Source organism: Protobothrops mucrosquamatus, unplaced genomic scaffold, assembly GCF_001527695.2.
Source record: "Protobothrops mucrosquamatus isolate PMUCROS unplaced genomic scaffold, P.Mucros_1.0 scaffold461, whole genome shotgun sequence".
In the NCBI taxonomy this organism is placed as follows: Eukaryota; Metazoa; Chordata; class Lepidosauria; order Squamata; family Viperidae; genus Protobothrops; species Protobothrops mucrosquamatus.
The window spans coordinates 914,085-933,474 of NW_015386782.1; the positions used below are offsets into that span (position 1 = coordinate 914,085).

General features: G+C 35.6%; 2 protein-coding genes across 2 annotated transcripts in view; one reads left to right on the forward strand and one right to left on the reverse strand.

Annotated features, from left to right (window-relative positions):
• Positions 1-63: 63 nt before the first annotated feature.
• On the forward strand, positions 64-13,088 carry NDUFAF7 (NADH:ubiquinone oxidoreductase complex assembly factor 7). Its single transcript, XM_015816495.1, has 10 exons — positions 64-249; positions 2,007-2,170; positions 3,278-3,358; positions 4,372-4,482; positions 5,505-5,712; positions 6,399-6,457; positions 7,567-7,680; positions 8,297-8,440; positions 11,948-12,121; positions 12,619-13,088. Exons 1-10 carry the CDS (start codon positions 90-92, stop codon positions 12,820-12,822), a joined length of 1,419 nt encoding a protein of 472 aa, XP_015671981.1. The 5' UTR covers positions 64-89; the 3' UTR covers positions 12,823-13,088.
• A 964-nt stretch (positions 13,089-14,052) lies between these two features.
• The window catches only part of PRKD3 (protein kinase D3), a 39,635-nt gene continuing 34,297 nt past the window's right edge, over positions 14,053-19,390 (reverse strand). The window contains exons 17-18 of the mRNA XM_015816504.1: positions 17,534-17,619; positions 14,053-16,564 (exon numbers count right to left, since the gene is read on the reverse strand). Of these exons, the coding sequence (XP_015671990.1) occupies positions 16,391-16,564; positions 17,534-17,619 (260 nt within the window). The 3' untranslated portion in view covers positions 14,053-16,390. The remainder of the gene's footprint in view (positions 16,565-17,533; positions 17,620-19,390) is intronic.

The window sequence follows — 19,390 nt, forward strand, 5'->3', positions numbered from 1 at the left end:
GAATTGGTTATTTAAGAAAGAGCCCTTTTATTGAGCTGCCAGGACCTGGGCGCGCACGAAAAGACTGACAACGACGAGAAGGAGAGGCAATGCGGCTCGTGCTTTCAGGATATGCTATGTTGCAAACCGCGCGCTTCGGCGTGCGGTGCGAGCGCTCCATTGGTCTCCCTAGGAGCAAAAACAGCGCAAGAGGCTGGGCTGGCCACTTGGCCCGCCAGAATGCGCAAGTCTCTGTCCCTTTATCCCGAAGTAAGTCTTGTAGATCTCGATGCTCTTTGATGCCAAATAAATATGCCCATTTACGACTTTAAATTATAGCAGGTTGGAGTTTCCGTGAACTTGATGGCTTGCTCTGCACCTCCTACAGCATGTGCAGTACCTCCACTTCCAACTAAAGGAGTGTGTCCTTGACTCGGTAAAGCTATCAGCCAAGTCCCGAGCCTGCTGCTTGTTTGTTAGTATCAGACAATAGCTGGTAGATGCTTCTATCTACAGTGGCTGGCTTCATCAGCTGCTCCTCTTTAAGATAATAAGATAACCTTTATTATCACTTTTTATTATTATCACTTTTTCTGGGTACACCCTGGCGCACATTAAAAATGAAATTCTGATGTGTACTGTCCAAAGAAAATGTGTTTATACACACACACACACATATAAAATCTCAATACACATACATATACACACACATCTATATCTTAATCACAGTCCATTTTGAATACATAGTGGAAAAAAGAGTCTGCTATGTATATGTATTTAATATGGGCGGATAATATCTCTAGTCATTATGATTAAAATCTGCCTTTCCCTTGCCACTCATTACTACATAGGATTGGTTTTAGCCTAGAACAGCAGCTATAAGAAGCTGCTATGATAATGTGCAAAGAGTGAAAGGTAAATTCTGCAATTATGTACTTTTACCCCTCTCCAGATGCCCATGCTCTCAGATATCTCCAGGACCCTCTCTTTCATGTATAATTTATTGCTCTGTTGCACTTAACAGTGAGAAGGGATACTTAGGATCTGCTTTTTAGGATGTACTTGGTGGGAAGCCTATCGCAGTGTTTTTCAACTGTAACCCTCTTCCTTTCTAATAATATCTCCTTGCAATTCAGTAAGGTCTTGAAAACATCATTGTTCCACAAACTTTTTATATTTACAGTAATTGTATCTATTATCAGCATGTGGTGGGGTGCCTATGGTTGATTATTTAGCTTTATTCAATTTTATTAGATGTGGTTGCACAGTGGTTAGAATGCAGTACTGCAGGCCACTTCTGCTGACTGCTGGTTTCCAGCAGTTTGGCAGTTCGATTCTCACCCGCTCAAGGTTGACTCAGCCTTCCACCCTTTGGTCAGTAAAATGAGGACCCAGATTGCTGGGGGCAATGTGTTGACTCTGTAAACCACTTAGAGAGGGCTGTAAAGCACTGTGAAGCGGTATATAAGTCTACGTGCTATTGCTATTCCTATATCCTGACTTTCCCCTGCAAGCTCAGTACTGTACAGTTGTATCTTCATAATAACGTTGAGGTGGACTAGCCTGAACAATTAGTAGCCAGTTTGAGGAATTTAGTCAGCCCTGTGATGGAAGCCATCTACAAAAAGTTCATTCAGGTGCTCAGAATCTGCAATTTTGAAATCAGTAAAGAGAACAAAGAGGTTGTGAACCCATTTAGATTAGATGTTTTGGATGCCAAAACATTTTGATACAAAGCTACTTATTGTAACATTCTAAGATTTTATCACATTAAACAATAGCAGAAATGGCACATATTCATTAAAATAAGCCAGAAGCTAATAAAATGCACAATAAAAAGGAGCATTTTAAAAGGGCTGATCAATTGCCTGAATGTTGCACAAAATTAAGTAAATGTTAGCTTAGTCCCTATGAAGTTTCAACTTCTCCAAATGCCATTTGAATAACATATAAAATGAATAGTTTGAAAAGTATTTCACATATTAAAACTGATTACTTAAGAATATGTCATGTTTCTTTTTATGCAGGTTTTTCCACTGTATTGAGATGCCAGCACTTTAGTTCAGAAAATAAAGCAACAGACAATAGCCTCATGACTCCAATGCTGAAACATCTCATTATGAAAATAAAATCAACTGGTCCTATTACAGTGGCTGAATATATGCGGGAAGTTTTGACAAATCCACTGAAGGTATGATCAATGACACTATTAAAATGTAGAAGTCCGCTTTGTGGAATTAAAGCTCTAATTGTTTATATGAACCAAACCTTTAAGAAATCTTAATACTTTATTCTTTAACCATTTGAAGCTTATCATTTAATACATATTTTTATTTGTGCACTGGATAAAGCATAAAGTTTGGTAAGAAAGACTGCCATTTTCATTAGTGGTGTGTTCAAGGAAGAGACAAATACCCAAAGTTTCTTCCGCTTGGATTAACTGTTGCTATTTTCAGTGTTGTCTTTGTTACACAGGGAAAGATTTTCTGTTCAGGTTGCAAAGTGCAATCCTGATAAATTGCTTCCCAGTTCTATGCATTACTTAAACATGTACTCAGCTGCACACCATAATTTTATTTCCAAGTAGCAATAAAGTTGTTTCCTTTACATCAGGGGTGTCAAACTCGCAATGTCACGTGATGTATCGCAATGTATCACAACTTTTTTTCCATTGCTGGCAATGGGGTGGGTGCGGTTTCGGCATGACGGATCCAGCCCTTGGGCTGGCAGTTTGACACCCCTGCTTTACATCATATTTGCTTATTAGTTTATCTGTCACTAAGGCCAGGCTGCTTTCTCTCGTGCTAAGTTCAAGAAAAACAGAAATGAAATTGCATGAACTCATAACTAATAAAATGGGGGGGTTCTTACCATGATGATGACAAGAGAGAAAGCATATTCAATGGAATGTATATATTAAACCAATAATAATTTATTTTCAGTCATACACACAAACATAGTATCCTCCCAAAGGATCCCTGCTTGTCCCTTCTCTTCTACTCAAATAAATATCCCTCTGTTATTTTAAACTATAAATAAGATGTTACACAAGGGATTTTTATTTTCTTATCTGAAATCTTATTTTTACATTGCAAGCAAATCTGTTACATCATTTCAACTTCCTATTTTTATTTGATAGATAATATTGCAAAGTGTGGAACCCTTCATGTTTTCTTTATCCTTCTTAGAAAACTGTTATAAATTTTCTGAATTAAAGCTGACTAGCAGAGGAATATAATCAAAGATTAAGATTTTGAATGTTGCAATTAATAAATAATATTTTTTTCTCTTTCCACAGGGATACTATATGCATCAGGATATGTTTGGAGAAAAAGGAGATTTTATTACTTCACCTGAAATAAGTCAGATTTTTGGAGAGGTAGCTTTAAAAAGTATAGTTATTTTTTCATGTACATCAGGCATGTCAAACTGCCGGCCCGCAGGCCAGATGTGTCACGCTGAAACCGCGCCCACCCCATTGCCGGCAATTGGGGGAAAGTTCCAATACGTCGTGTGACATCACATGATGTCATGAGTTTGACTTGCCTGACATACATGATTATGTAGGTTACAAGCATTTAAGATAAAGCAGTAAAGGATCAAAAGTAATTTCAAAAGCTTTGTCAAACTTAACAAACAAACTGCATTTTCTTGATGCTGTATCTCTTAATGTTTACACCTAGCACTTTTTATCTTGACATTTATAAGAACTCTGGCTAGTGACTGCTGATTATAGATTATAAATTATAAAATTAGTAATGTCTGAATATACTAGAATGTTTTTTATCATTTGTTTCTGGGCTCAAATGGTTTAACAGTTCTTGAGACATTGTGTTTTGTAACTGATATTTTGTGATTAATTTAGAATTTGTTATCTTTTTAATACTATGGAGATAATCTACTCTTTGAATTTCTACTTAAATATTTTGATATGAATTGGTAATGTAATTTTTTTGTATTCCTGTCATATTGCTGCTCTGTTTTGGACCACTCTGAGCTCATCTTTAGTTCCACTAAATTCTGTTTTGGTCATACACCACAATGTCAGTTTTAGGGTTTAGCTGCATTAAAGAGATATTTGTAGAACTTGGAAGAGAGACACAATAAGTATAATTTCTCCACCAGTTGAATATTATTTCTAGTATTAGAAATGGTGATCTGGAGTATTTCCTTGGGTGGTTCCAAGGTCCACCCAATGCAGTCATGAACTTTTAACTCCCATTAATTTCAATATTATTTAAATAATTTCATAATGTGCAAAATATGTGGGGGGTTTTACTTTCCCTGTGATTTTTGAAAAATATTGTGTATATTATATATACACACATGTATCACTCAATTTATAAATATGTCTAGTTTTGCAGTTTAAAAAGCTTATTTTTTTTTCTTCAGTTAATAGGTATTTGGTTTGTTAGCGAATGGATGGCTACAGGAAAATCTCCAAAATTTCAGCTGGTGGAACTGGGCCCAGGTAGAGGTAGTCTTATAGACGATATTTTAAGGGTAAGTAAAAACAATCTTTTTATGTATTGTACTGGGTAATGAAGAACAAATTTGCTCAATTTATTTTCTGTGACATAATTTTTCAAATTTAAGTTCATTCTTTCCAGTTCTACATCAGTTTGCAATTGTTTAAGTTTGCACAAAAATATAAACATACTTTCATGCACCCACAAATTTGTATGCATGATGAAGACTGTTTTCTTAATGTGCACGTTTTGTAAGCTCTTACCTTATATACCTTCGATAAATCATTTACACTAATCTACATATTTTGTCTGATTGTTGGATCACAAAACAGCATTTCAAAATTCAGAAAAGCAGAAAGTAAAAGTGTCTTCCAACGTTGTCTATTTGTTCATCTGTCAAATGCCTGTTTAAGTGTCAGTCTTGTATCTAGCTACATGTTAATTACTTGTTTTTATTTATTTATTTTTAATACAAAATAGCAATAGCATTTTAGGCTTATATACTGTCCCATAGCACTTTACAGCACTCTCTGAGCAGTTTACAATGTAAAAACATTACTTGCATATTGCCCCCAACAATCTGGGTCCTCATTTTACTCACCTTAGAAGGAAGGAAGGCTGAGTCAACCTCCAGCCCTGCCAGGGTCGAACTGCAGGCTGTGGACAGAGTTTGCCTACAGTACTGCATTTTAACCACTGCGCCACCAGAATTAATTCGTAGAAATGCCAAACTATTGTATGCTACCTGAGAGATTTATCTCAATGATATAGAACTGGTATCAAGTGGGACACTGAGACTAATGTAGTATTTAGCATATTGCACTACATTTGCAAGAATAGGCAAGCTTGAAAAAAGAAAGAAGAGGAAAAGGACAAAAAGTTAATTAAAGCCTGACTTTAAAGATAATGAGGGCAGCAAATAAATTTGACAAAGATTAGATTTATCCAATGAAATAAATATGTTGGATAATTCTTATTTCCAAATCCAGTTTTGGATGGGTGACTGGGCAGACAGATAGTAGATGTAAGCTCTAACAGTATTCTCTGTGCTTATAGGTTTTTACTCAGTTGAGCTCCATACTTGCTAACTGTGAAATTTCTATTCATTTGGTGGAAGTCAGTCCAAAATTAAGTGAAATGCAGGCATCAGTGCTAACAAAAGAAAAAGTAGAGTTGCCAAAGAGCTCTAATGCTTACATGCACGGAATTAGTAAGATTGGAATACCAATTTTCTGGTATAGAAACTTGAATGAAGTGCCAGAAGGTAAGAACTATTTCATTTATTGCTTTTCAGTCAGAAGTTGAGACTAAGAATTGTTTACTAATCAATAATTTGTTAGAATTAAGCTAAATTTTGCAATGAAGGGAGATAATCTAGAGTTAAGGTACATGTAGCTATAGTTTGGCTTTAATGAGTAAGTAAGAAAACATTTCGTTCAAAATATCCAATTAAATTATTGAAAGAGTCCGTTGTTTATCTCTGTAAACATAATTTTGCAGTAGACCTTCATTTTGTATTTAAGAATTATTTCAGGAAATGTTAAGCCTGTAACATCCTCTTGCATTTGTGTACATTTGTATTCTATCAAGTTCATTTTATTGATAAATATAATTTATTTATATTTATTAACCCAGAAGCCTTGATCCATTAAGGTTTCAAATAGGCATCGACTCTTAGTAACCATTTAGATAGAAAGATTCTCTCCAGTAATCAACAGACATTTTTTTCTCATTTATCAATGCAGTTTTCTTGGTAAAGTAAAATAAAAGCAGTTATTCCTGCAACATATGCTGAAATATAATTTGAGTACACTAAAATCATGAATTTTGACCCATGATCTAGCTCAAATGGGTCATTCATAAAAATAGTTCCTAATAAAGATTTTGGCTGTATATTGTAAAAATGGTGGCATTTTTATTTTTAACTGATCCCTTTTCCCCACTACCTAGGCAACAGTTTTTATTTGGCACATGAATTTCTTGATGCTCTGCCTATTCATAAATTTCAGGTATGATCACACACTACTATAAGATTTTGATTAAAACTTGTTCAGTGTTTTTATATTTGCTGAGGGGTGGTAGAAATACTGACTGCATTAATATAGTCATAGGATATTTTTTACCTTAAGATAGCCATTACAATAAATTCTATGAGGAATGTATTAATGTGATATTATTTGCAAATAAGAAAAAAGTCACATCATCATTGAGAGTTTTTCAATTATATATTCTTTAATATATAAGAAACTGAAGTTTTTATATAATATTAAATATATAAACATAATCTTATAAGTATACCTACTGTATTACATGTTACAAAACCATAAAAGAATAATGTAATTATCATTATGAATTTGAGAAGCCCTGTGCACAATCACAAATGCAAGATAAGGAAAGATAAAATTCCTTACTACAGATAGTTCTCAATGCACAACAGTAATTGTGTTCACAATTTCGATCATAAGTCGTGAAGGTCATAAAGCAGGGTCACCATGTGACCACACCCAATTTTATGACCTTTTTTGCAGTGATTGTTAAGCAAATGCTGCAGTCGTTAAACGAACCCATTATACAAAGGTCGTCTAGTCATGGGTGATCATGCCCTATTAGATGTATTATTACTAACAAATGCTTCAAGACTTAGAATTTAGTTCTGAAATTGCAGAATTGTGTGTGCAGACTACCATCATAATTAATGTAGTTTCTGTGCGTCAGCAATTCTTTGCAACAAAATTCCAAAAGAAACGCCTACACTGAGATAGATTTTGCCCTTCTTTTTTCATGGTCTACAATCCATTTTAGAGATGCTGCTTTTATGTGCATATTGGTACATTTAAAAACAAAAATACTTCTAACTGAATAATTAAACTTAAATTTGTGTATGAAGTTTTATTGTTAATCTAAATACTGAGCTGGAGATACACTTCATCGTACAAGTTGCTAAATGAAAATCTTTCAATGTTAGTCTTTCAAAAGTTTTACTTAACACCAGAATTAAAAATTATTAGGAGGTTTTTAAGTCCAAGATTCATGTTTTAAACAAGCCTCATCAGAAGTGATAATCAGTATATCTATTCAATTAATCCACAGTATTCTATTTTGTCTTTTCAATTAACAGAAAACCGAAAAAGGGTGGCGTGAGTTGTTGATTGATATTGATCCAGAAGCTTCTGATAAGCTGAGATTTGTTCTTGCACCATCTGCCACTCCTGCCTCAAAATCTTTCATACATGTAAATTTCTGATTATTTTTATTTATTAGGTTGTATAATCTGGTGGGTTTTTCTTTTGAAATTGTACTGCAATTCTATAATGGTTCAAGACCATCATTCTTTAAAATGTATTTAGCTGAAGCAGCCATAACTGTTATAAAATCTTTTCCGCTTCTATTTTATTCATTTCTCTTGTCATAATATGGAAAAGCTACATCAGATAGAAGTAGACATGCAATATTCCTTTATTTGTTTTTAGAAAGGCAGTAATGGTCTATTTGCTTCACAGCAAAGCATTATGCTTGTCACCTTGATTTAATCAAAATGTTTAATACAATTAAATTAAAACTGATGTCATATATTCTAGTTTAGTCAACATATGCATCAGAGGTAACCTCTTTTTGTGACTTTCAGGAATCTTTTACTAAGACAGTATTTATGTAATTTATTGCTGTATTTCTTCTAAAGAGGTCTAGAAATTGAAATTCTGTTGAAACACTCCTATTCCCTTAAAAACATGGTGCTAAGCAAGGAGAGTAATAATTCCAAAATCACTGTTCTTTACACAAGATGTATATTGCAACATAATATTATGGACTGTTTCAACATCTATAGTTCAACTTAAATTTTATATTAGGATCAAGAATCCAGAGATCATGTGGAAGTATGTCCTGATGCTGGTGTCATCATCCAGAAGCTCGCTTCTAATGTTGAAAACAATGGAGGAGCAGCACTGATTATAGATTATGGTCATGATGGAACCAAAACTGATACTTTCCGAGTAAGTTGATTCATATAACTTCACTGTAGTTTGAATATGTGGATTTCAGTTGGATGGTAGAAAGAGGGAGACAGACAAACAGCAGAACTTTCTTTTTAAAAAAAAGGTTTTATTGATCTTTTTCATACAGTTCAAAATTACTTGTTCAACAAACATGTTGTCTGAGTTTATCATTCACTAATACAATTTGAATTCCTAATCCCTTATTCTTTTTCCAGCCATTGATAAAATAAGTCCCAAGTTTAAAAGTATTCTGTTTCTTTTTTTTCTTTCAACCTCAAAGTAAGTCTGTCCATTTCCACACAGTCTAGTATTTTTTTAATTATTTCTTCTTCTGGTGGTATTTCTTCATTTTTCCAATATTGTGCAAATATGATTCTTGTTGCTATTATCACATGTAAAATCAAATATATACTTTGTTTATCAAGCTTTTCTGGCATTATACCTAATAAAAAAAGTTCAGGTTTAAAATCTACATGTTTTCCCAACATCTTTTCTAGCCAAGTATGTATTTTTGTCCAATATCTCTTTGCTTTAACACATGTCCACCATACGTGGTAATAAGTACCTGACTTTTGCACAATTCTTCATCTGAATAAATCATTTTAGAATCAATTGTCTCTTTAACATATACAGCTACTCCTCTCTCTTTTTTTGTTGTGCTGATGCATAATAGAGTTTCCCAATTTGAGGATATTCCAAAAGTTCATAGTATTGGGAGTTTTTTTGTGTGTCTCTTGCAGACAAATTATATCAGTATTTAATTTCTGTAATTTTTTAAAGATTCTTTTTCTTTTTGATCAGTCCATTTAGGTTGACTGAAAAAAATCCGTTTTCCTTCTCCATTTTATTTACTTATATTTAGGTCTTGTTGATCTCGTAATCCTCTGCTCTCTTGCCATTCCTTCACCCTCTTGATCTGGCTTCTTTTTCTCTTCTTCTGTTTGTATAGTTGTTTCTTCTGTTGTTTGTTTTGTCTGCTTCTGGCCTTTTCTATCCTCTTGTTGATGTTGTACTTTTTCATCCAGGAATGCTCTGTTTCTTTCATCAAAATCTTCTGCCTTCCAAACTGAATCCAGTCGATATCTTGTATTATTAGAGTTGTATTGTTCCAGTTGAGTAAGATCCCTTCTGGAATTAACCATCTAAAGTTTACATCTTTTGCAATTAACTATGTAGTCAAAAAGTGATATTGTTTTTGAGTGTCCCTTATTCTCTTAGGAATCTGCTTTAACACCACAATTTCTTTGTTTTTATATTGTAATGGATCATCCCTAACTCTTCTCAGTATTTCATCTCTTATTGTTTTCTTTGGGCCAACCGCTATCAGCGCCAAGCTCCCAAAGCTTCCCTTCTTCTTCGTCACCTCTCCAGGGCAACTTTCCGACTCCTTGGGGTCTCCAGACAGAGCGAAATCAAGCTAGGAAACCGGAGCTCCGATTTCTTTCGCCCATCTCGTCATGACACCAAACCGGAAGCCCAAACAGCAGAAGTTTCTATTCCTACCAACAAATATTCAGATTTATTGCACTCTATTATAAGTCATTTATATTGAATGAAAAGTTACATCCTTTTAAAATAAAAATCATAGATTTGGAAAGGGCCATTTATGCCATCACCTGTAAACTTGTGCTTAGTACAAAACACTGGTGAAACCACAGAGATACATATCCAACTTCTTAAATTCATCCACACTTCTCTCTTAATTGGTTCCATGTGAAACTGCTGTTATCACTAGTTTTTGCTATTCTGGGATAACAGCCTGTGTGTTGTCTTTTTTCCTATGCACTACCTCTTCTAGTACTCAAAGAATGCCTTATCATCATCAGTTTTTTTTTCATGTGACAAATATACTTAAATCCCTCAGTTTCTCCTTATGGGTTTCAGCGTCCATCCCCTACTATTGTCATTGCCTTTTGTTATATCTCTTTTAATTTCTTTGAATCTTTCATAAAGCGATGCACCCAAAACTGAGATGGAAGTCTGAACAATGCAAAATACAGTGGAATTAATATTTCCCATAATTTAGAAACTATTCTTCAGTTTGCTTTTTTGGCAGCTCTGGCACATTGCTGATTTTATTCGGCTTTTTTAAGATGATTTTTCACACATATTGTTCCCAGTCTAGATAGTCCCCTTTGTATGCCTCTGCATTTTTTCCTGTTTCTTAAGTGCATACTTTTCCATTTGCTATTAAGTTTCATTCCATTATTTTAGCCCATTTTGCTAACCTATTAAGTTATTTTTGAATGTTAATTCTATCTTCTGGAGTCCTGGCTATCATACCCAGTAATGTGTCATCTGCAGATTTGATAAGCATTATTTCCGCTCTTCCTATACAGGGAGAGTACATCCCCAGGACTGAATCTTGTGGCCTCTAATTTAGTATCTGATGTCAGGGCTCCAACTGTGAAAGGTTACCAGCCCAGCCTGTGACAGCTATCTAAGAGGAAAGCAGGAATGGAAAAAATGAAAACATTTGTCTCCAATAGACAGGCCTGAATGTATGGAAAAAGCTAATCTAAAACTTCTTTATAAAAGCAGGATATGAAGTATGATCTGATATAAATTCTGTAGCTCTCTCCCCACATCTCTGGGACTGTCAACTGTGTTTTATGGCTGATGTTCCAATATGCCAGTGAAGTTTATATCTGCATTTCATCCATGTTTCTGAAGAGCTACCCACTCGTTTGAACTGCTTGACACTTTACTCTTTATGAAGAACTATCAATTAGCTTCTTAGACTATGATTGTTGAGCCAGCCTTAGATTCATTTTATACACTCACCCTCAAGGCAGACATATTAAGCTACTGTTTAAAAATGTGAAGGATAGTTTGTCAGATAATGAAATTAAGATACTGTACACGACAACAACAAGGAGTTACTAGTCAGAAAACGAAGTAAGATTCGTCTGCTTTGTTACTGCCAAATCCATAGTGGCTTCTGAGTATTGTTTCCAAGCACTTACCCAGCAATCACTTGCAATTTACAGGCTGTCTGGTCTGTCTTTCCATTGATACTATTCTTCCCCCCCTCTTCCCCCCAGATGAGGGATGTTTACCTCTTTGGTTGTCTGCTACTTCATGTTGTCCAGGATTTCTCAAATATAATTAATAAAGATTTCATGAAACCATTGGCAAGTTTAATATCCTTGAATGCAATCCATTGGCCCTAAAATATTTGAAATAATTCACATTGACTAATCCCTTTGTTTCATCACTCAAATTAAATTCCAAATCTTCACAATTGCCTACGTACCTACTTCCTTTTTAGAGAAGACAGAATCAAAATAAGAGTTAATTAATTTTCTATATTATATTTCATCCTTTAAAAAGTCTGGAAAATAATTCATTCTTCTAAAAAATATACGATGCGAGAATTCTAATTCCCTGACAAATAGGGGAGCAATAATCAGGACTCCCACCTTCAAAAATAAAATTGACCACGCATAATCTAACAGAGCACACAGGTGAACTTGTCTATTTTATGTTTTCTATTATTTTCAGGGATTCCGTGGTCATAAACTTCATGATGTATTACTGTCACCAGGATCTGCAGATCTCACTGCTGATATAGATTTCAGCTACTTGCGAAGAATGGTACAGAAAAGAGTAGCCACTTTGGGACCTTTAAAGCAAAAGGAATTCTTGAAAAATATGGGCATTGATGTTAGATTGCAGGTGAGGGCTAATTTTGTAATTAATTTATTCCTTAATAATCTGCTTTCGCCAAGAGCTCAAACCAACTTACATAGGGAAACCTTTTCATTTTATCTCAACAGCAATCTTGGGAGGTAAGTTGGGCTAATGGGATATATATATATATATACATACACACACACACACACATATATATATACATGCATACATACATATACACACACACACATGTACATACACACACACCATTAGCCCAACATGTATTTATATTTACAGTTGCATATAGTTAAAATATAAAAGTTACTGTCAGGCATTAAAACTCAAGACACATGGGGAGGCAGAGGGAGAGGGGGGAATCTGTTATTAATCCATCAACCACCTCCATTGCGCTGTGCCCCCATAGGGGCCCCAAGCTAACTGGGAGCCACGTTTTTAGGCCCTTACAAAAAGATACGAGTTTCCTGGGTTGAAGGTGGATTGAAGCTATTTTTGGAAAATAATATCTTTTTTTAATGTAGGTTCTACTGCAGAATGCTGATGATGCAGTCACTCGAAGTCATCTGCTTCAAGGTTATCAAATGCTCATGGATAACATGGGAGAACGCTTTTATTTTTTTGCCCTTTTACCTCATTGCAGACTTAAGGCTTCATATCAGTTAATGAAGCCAGATCACTCACTTTCAACACCTGTTGCTGGCTTTGGAGAACTTTTATGGAAGTGAATTTCAAATCAGAATATGCATTCTGGTAAAAATCTAGATTTTCCATAAGGATCTATCCTTAGATCTGTCAGGAAGACAGTTGAGTTACTTAACCATGGAAGATTTCAATCATACTCCTGTAACATAGCCAATATAGGGAATCATTGATATGGTAAAACTAAAAACACAACAATGCTGCTGAAAGAGAAGAGAAGTTTTAGATGGAAAAAGTGCACAATACTGCACTGTGGAAGAGTTTCATAATTAAGTTTGCTCTTTAATCCCCCTGAGAATTTCCAAATTAGAAGGATAAGTAATTTCACTGCCAATTCTTTGGGTGATGCAAATAACGGTAGAAGTAGTCCTCAACCTATGACCATTCAAAGTTTTGATGGCTCTGAACAAATGGTGGTTAGGACTAGTCCTCTGAGTGCTAACTGCCCCAGCATCCTGCAATGTAGGCAGCTGGCAACCAATTCACACAATTGGTTGCAGCACTCCATGATCGTCATTGGCTGTCATCCTTGCTGACTTCCTCAGAAAGTCAATGGGGAAGCCAGCAGGGAGGTAACAAGTCTTCCCCACCTGTGTGCTCTTCCCGGCTCCTCTCACCTTAAACCATGGCAACCACACAGACACCCATCCGTGCCCTCCCCAGCCCTAGGTGAAGGATTGCCTCTTTATGGTTCCTAGCGAGCAAGTGGCCTTCAGAAAACAGAGCTAGTACAAACTGAGTAAACAGTGCCGGCTCCTTTTCATTTGTAAATGTAGCTCTGTGTACTATTTTGTTGTAATAAATGGTTAATGTGTTAATATGGTGTGTAATTCATTTCAGGAAAAGGAAGGACCGAAATATAAGCAGTGGCTCATTCTTGCTTTTTAACATAAGCAGCCTGTCCTAATTTCTGAGGAATCCTTCCTAAATTCCACAACTATTATATCATGCTTATAATAATAAAAGATCCAACATGACTTGGCTAAACCGAGGCTATTCAAAAGGCTGCAACTGAAGTTTGCTACAAACTAGTGCCAAGAATATCATTAAAAACACTGGTTATTGTGTCACATTTTACTTCAATAGTGCATCTTAGTGAGCTTAAGGAAAGATCTAGAACTGGACCAAATTTCACATAAGATTCAAATTAGCTTGACAATACTGTAATACTAATCATTCTAATATATTTCTATAGATGTCTTACAGCAAAAGTCTTTTTATAAATAGAAAAAAGCACAGTAGGGAAATAAAATTTATTTTCAAGCTTAGAGGATATTTACAAACAATGAGATATATAAAAATATAAAAAGTACTTGACAGTGTCTTTTGAGACTATATGTTTTACTAAAGTATTTTCTAAAATCAATACAGCATTATTTTTTGATGAATGCAACTTACCTCAAAAAGAAATATTAATGCTAATGCAATTCTGGGTACAAATTCATCCGGAACAAATGCCAATTTAAAGCTTTGATGCAGTAATTTAGGCATTCAAAGGAACAGTTTAAGAATGCTAGCTATGCAATTTTATTGTTGTAGAGTATGAGTAACAGTTATTATAGAATAGAAACATTCCAGTTATTTTTTTCTTTGGCCCCAATATCATTTGTATTCTTGTTCTACTGCTATATAACATTGTTATCCTGAAAACAAAAGAATAACCTAAGAGGCGTAACATGAAATACAATACATTCTCTAAAAGTGACTTGCAGTTATTTAAATAATAGCTATTCAACTCTACATACTCACTTGGAAGTAAGTCCCATTGAACTCAGTGGGATATATTTCTAAGGAGACATATACAATAGCTCTGTTAATGAATTCCACTGGGAACATCTGTGATTCTCTTTGGGCATAAATTTATAAAAAGTCAGGGGAAAACGGGTATATTCAGTTCTAGTAGAGATTAGGCTGTGATTTAGGCTTGTTCGGTCATTTTCAGTCTAAGAGAATACTTTCAACTATATATTCCATATCAACTTCCAGCATATCTAGAAGTACTTTTGAATATTTCCTTTCAATCACTGAAGTCAGCAAGACATATTTATCATCCCCCATCTCTATAGTGGATATTTTTTCTGGCCCTGATTCTAACATCTAATATGGGAAAGGTAGCAGTTGGCAAATTATTAATTCATTAGCAAGAAAAAGAAATAGGTTTTTCTAGATTCAATTCTGATTAACACTTTACCTCTGTACATCCTTCTCAGTACAGTCCCTCACTTTTTCCATAGCTAGTTATTAAGTGATAAGGAATAATCTATTAATAAAATACTATTTTTCATTCTGCATGAACTCATTCTTTCTGTTAGTATTGATGAGGATAAAAATGAATTATATATAATGGTTATAATTTTCTGCATTTTACTTTCCATCATCCTGAAAAAGGTTTGTCAGTGATAAACTATCTGAAATTGGGATATTAGAAAAACGCTACAACTGAAAATAGGAGTGTTTGACTAACGGACAAACCAATATAAAAATATTAAAAGGAAATATTCTTTTCATATTAAATAATTGCTTTATGTTCTGCTGAAGCATTCTCATATTAGATGCTTCAATTATCCATTTTTTTCTAGCGACTAATCTTTTAGATAATTGCACTCAAAGTGTCTAAAAACCTGCTAGAAGGGTGGAAAAGTAACAAAAGCATTTTTATTTTGGAGTGCCTAGGTAATAAAATGGTCAATGAATCTTGCAACTTAAAAAAAAACTATCTGCAGAGATGAGAACACATTGTCAGAACTTCAACTTAAGTTCCTGTTGCACTTGCAGTAACTTGTACAGTGTGTATTGTATTCAGGTACTATTACTGTTCTGCATTCCCATAGCTTAACAAACTGTCTTATTAAATTATATGCCTCCGTGTTCAAATCTTAAATGGTCTGAACAGCATTATTGGTTCCCATCATCTTTACATTTCCAAAGTATATGCAGTTCACTTACAAATAATCAGTTAAAGGGATTTTTTTTTAATCAAGTGTTTTTGCGGAGGCATGCAACAGATTTTCTTTCAAACAGCATGAAACTGCTCAAAACACATCCAAAATATTCAAAATTACCTGTTTCCCATTCAAAACAATAATTTCGCACTTGAAAAGGATATTTGCAAAGTTTCATGAAGTTTTGTACTCAAGACATTTCAGAATGAAAAGTTTTGCATATTTCTAGTTTTTGGTCACGGCATATACGTTCATGGTTCTTTATAGCTTCCTTATAAATGTTATCTAAATAGCAGAAAATAATATCTTTGCCTAAATATTTACTAGAAAACATTAAAAATTATTACTGTGTAAATTACAAAAAAAAGAAAATTCCCATACATCAAGTCTCTGTGTACATAAGCTGTCAGTAACATCTCTGTGATGTACCAATAAGGCAATATTACAGAAATACTTCATGGCTTTTAACTCAGTGCTTGGATTATATTCATAATCATATAAACTAGAGACATAAAGATGCTTCCCAGATGTCCATCCACAAAGTGATGCAGGATCTTGCCTTCATAGTTTTAGAGACTGAATCATCTGAAGAGCCAAAAGCATCAATTGTTCCAAAGTATCAAAACTTGGTTAAAATGCTTTTTCCAATGAATCATGGATCTTCCTCCATATCATCTGGATTAGGAGCCATAATGAAATGTTTGGGATATACAAGATTGTGTTCATATGCATGTTCTTCCCAGCGAGCATCATCACTCTCATGGGTAATGTAGCGTTCTCCAATGCGAGTTTCAAACTCCCGAAGATCAAGCCAAGTTTGATAATCCTGCAAAGAGAAAAAAAACTTAGAATGGAAAATTTAACAATATTCAAACTACAATACAAACTCACTTCCCGATGACCACATTGATGCATGAATTTGTGACAAAAATTTCCTTCAAAATAACTTTTTTTTTCTTTAGAGTGTTATCTCCTATCAAACTACTAACCACATCCAATCGAACCTAGCTTTTTTATATATAATAGTTATGGTAGGTTAGACAATTCCATCTGCTTTGGCCTTTCTAAGCAAAAGAATATATTTAATAGAGAAACGATTCACCTTAAAAACAAAATGATGCATAATATTTTAAACCAGAAACAAGATTGGATACCTGGTAAAACAGTTCACTAAAAAGAATGGAAGATATAAACTACCCTAGTAAAATACATGGGATAAGTTAGGTGATGTTACAAATTTTACAGAACAGATTTGAATTAGTTTAAAAAAAAAGCTATACCAAGAAAAGGTGAGAATTAAGTAGCATTGCTTTATATTTTTAACCCGTTACGTATCCAAGGCCATAAGAAACTGCCTTCTTTATTGCTCCTGATGCAGCTAGCGGCTATCCTAAGCTCCTCTTCCCAAATTAAATTGTTGGTGAGGACAAATAACGGATATCCTCTGAGTCTGGGTATCATCTGGGTCCTCCAATAGAGTTGACCCACTAATTAAGTGGGGCTCTTTTTGTAAACCCAAAGTTACTATACATCCTGCTCTGGGGTCTTTCAGAGTGAGGAGGAGAACATTAATAATAAATATAAGAAAGAATCTAAGCCAATAGTAACACACAAATGCATGAGTATTATTGATAATTGAACACAACCTGTTAAAAAGACAGAATAACACATCCAAAAAATGAGACAGGGAAGATGGCAGAAAGTTTGAATTGAGTAACACTCTTAAATATTTCCAAGGCTTCAGTTAATTCCAGACTTGTCAGATATGATTCATATTAGTATAGTATGTAACTACCTGTAACCAAGGATGACTAAGTGATTTGTCAACACTGTAACGTTTTCTCATCTTCACTTGAAGCAAATTATTTATTAAATCAGTAGCTGGGAAAGCAAATGAAAACGCAATCAGGGTAAATATTTCATCCCTTTCCATCATTCTCTCTATTCTTTCCCCACACCCATCTCACCCTCATACACATACATTTATTCTGGAGAAAGAGTTAAAGCTCTTTTAGTGATATAAATGAATGACTGTGCTCGGTCATTCAGTCCCTAATCATTTCATGATGGAATACTATATTGCGCTCTACAATAGGGGCTATTCTTGAAAAGCATTTGGAAGCTATAGCTGGTGCAGAGTGTGGTGGTGTGGGTAGTTTGGGGGGGGGGCAAGAACACCACTACTCCATGAGCTTCATTGGTTACCAGTCTGCTTCTGGGAGCAATTCAAGGTGTTGGTGATCACTTTTAAAGCCATTCATGGCATGAGGCTCAGGTTAATTGAGGGACCATCTCACCTCACTGGGATTGGCCCATACCACTTGTGCCAGCAGAGGAGACATGCTGTGGGTCCTGTCAGCCCAAATATTCCAGCTGGCAGGGTCCAGGAGGAGGGCCTTCCCTGCTGTTGCTCCTGCCTTCTGGAACATCTTGCTCCCCAATGTGAGGTTGGCCCCTATCTTTCAGTAAGGGCCTAAAGACGTGGCTTTGCCAACGAAAAAGGAGGCCAGCAGCTCCATTCTCAGCAGCAAAGGCTTTTCCTCAAGGCTTTTGCTGACGAAAACGGAGGCTGGGAGCGACGAGCGGAGACTGGAAGCTTCTCAGCGCTGTAATCTTGCGGCTGAAGTCACTTGAGATTAAAAGCTCCCAGTTTCAGCACCCAAAGTGTTTGCAAGCTGAGCAGACACTTTCCGTCAGCTTGCAAACACACTTTGGGCTCCAAAACTGGAAGCTTTTCAGTGCCATGATCTCGTGCGGCAGAGAGGCTGGAGAGGACACAGCTCGCTAGATCTTCACAAGGTGAGTCTGGCACAGCAGGATGGGGGGGAGGAATTGTGGGTAATATGAGGTATCTCAGTGGATCTGAAGAGGCCTTGGGTGGCCTGAAGCAGATGGCCTGTTCCATCAGTAGGCACCCCCCATGGCTTTCCCCACCCTGAGATATCGTGCACTTAACTTGTGCATTCGATTTGCGAATGTGTGGGTGAAAGCAGTGAGTGATGGCATTCAAGGTATGCCATTTACTCCTATAAATCCTCAAATTACAAATGGAATGGGCAGGCTCCATTACATTCATAACTCAAGGACTACCTGTAGAAGCCCCAAAGTCTGCCTGCACTGCTGCACTCCGCACCATTTGAAGCTTCTGAATGCTCTTCAAGGGTAGCCTTGAAAATAAATATACTATATCTACTTAAGAAACATTTTTTTCACAGGGAGCAGACTACAGTATGGAGTTTCATCAGTAATTAAATCTCCTTCCCTTTCTATAGCTGGAAAGCCCAGAATATGCTGCCTCATAATAAGAAACTTCAGTATTTTTAGGAGGTTCAAGAAAAATCCTATCAACTACAGTACACATCAGACTTTAACTCATTAATGGGCAGCTTACCATTTTAGAGTAAAAGCTTTTTTTCCTTTTGCTCAGTAACAGGAAAATGATTCCCAATGGTTCCTGAATAGCAGTCACTCTCTCATCTAATTTACTGTCATGTCATTGTCGCATTCCAATTAAATGCTATAAACCAGGGGTGTCAAACTGCCGGCCCATGGGCCGGACACATCATGAGGAAACTGCGCTCATCCCATTGCCGGCAATGGAGAAAAAGCTCCAATACGTCGCATGACATCACGTGACGTTGCGATTTGATTT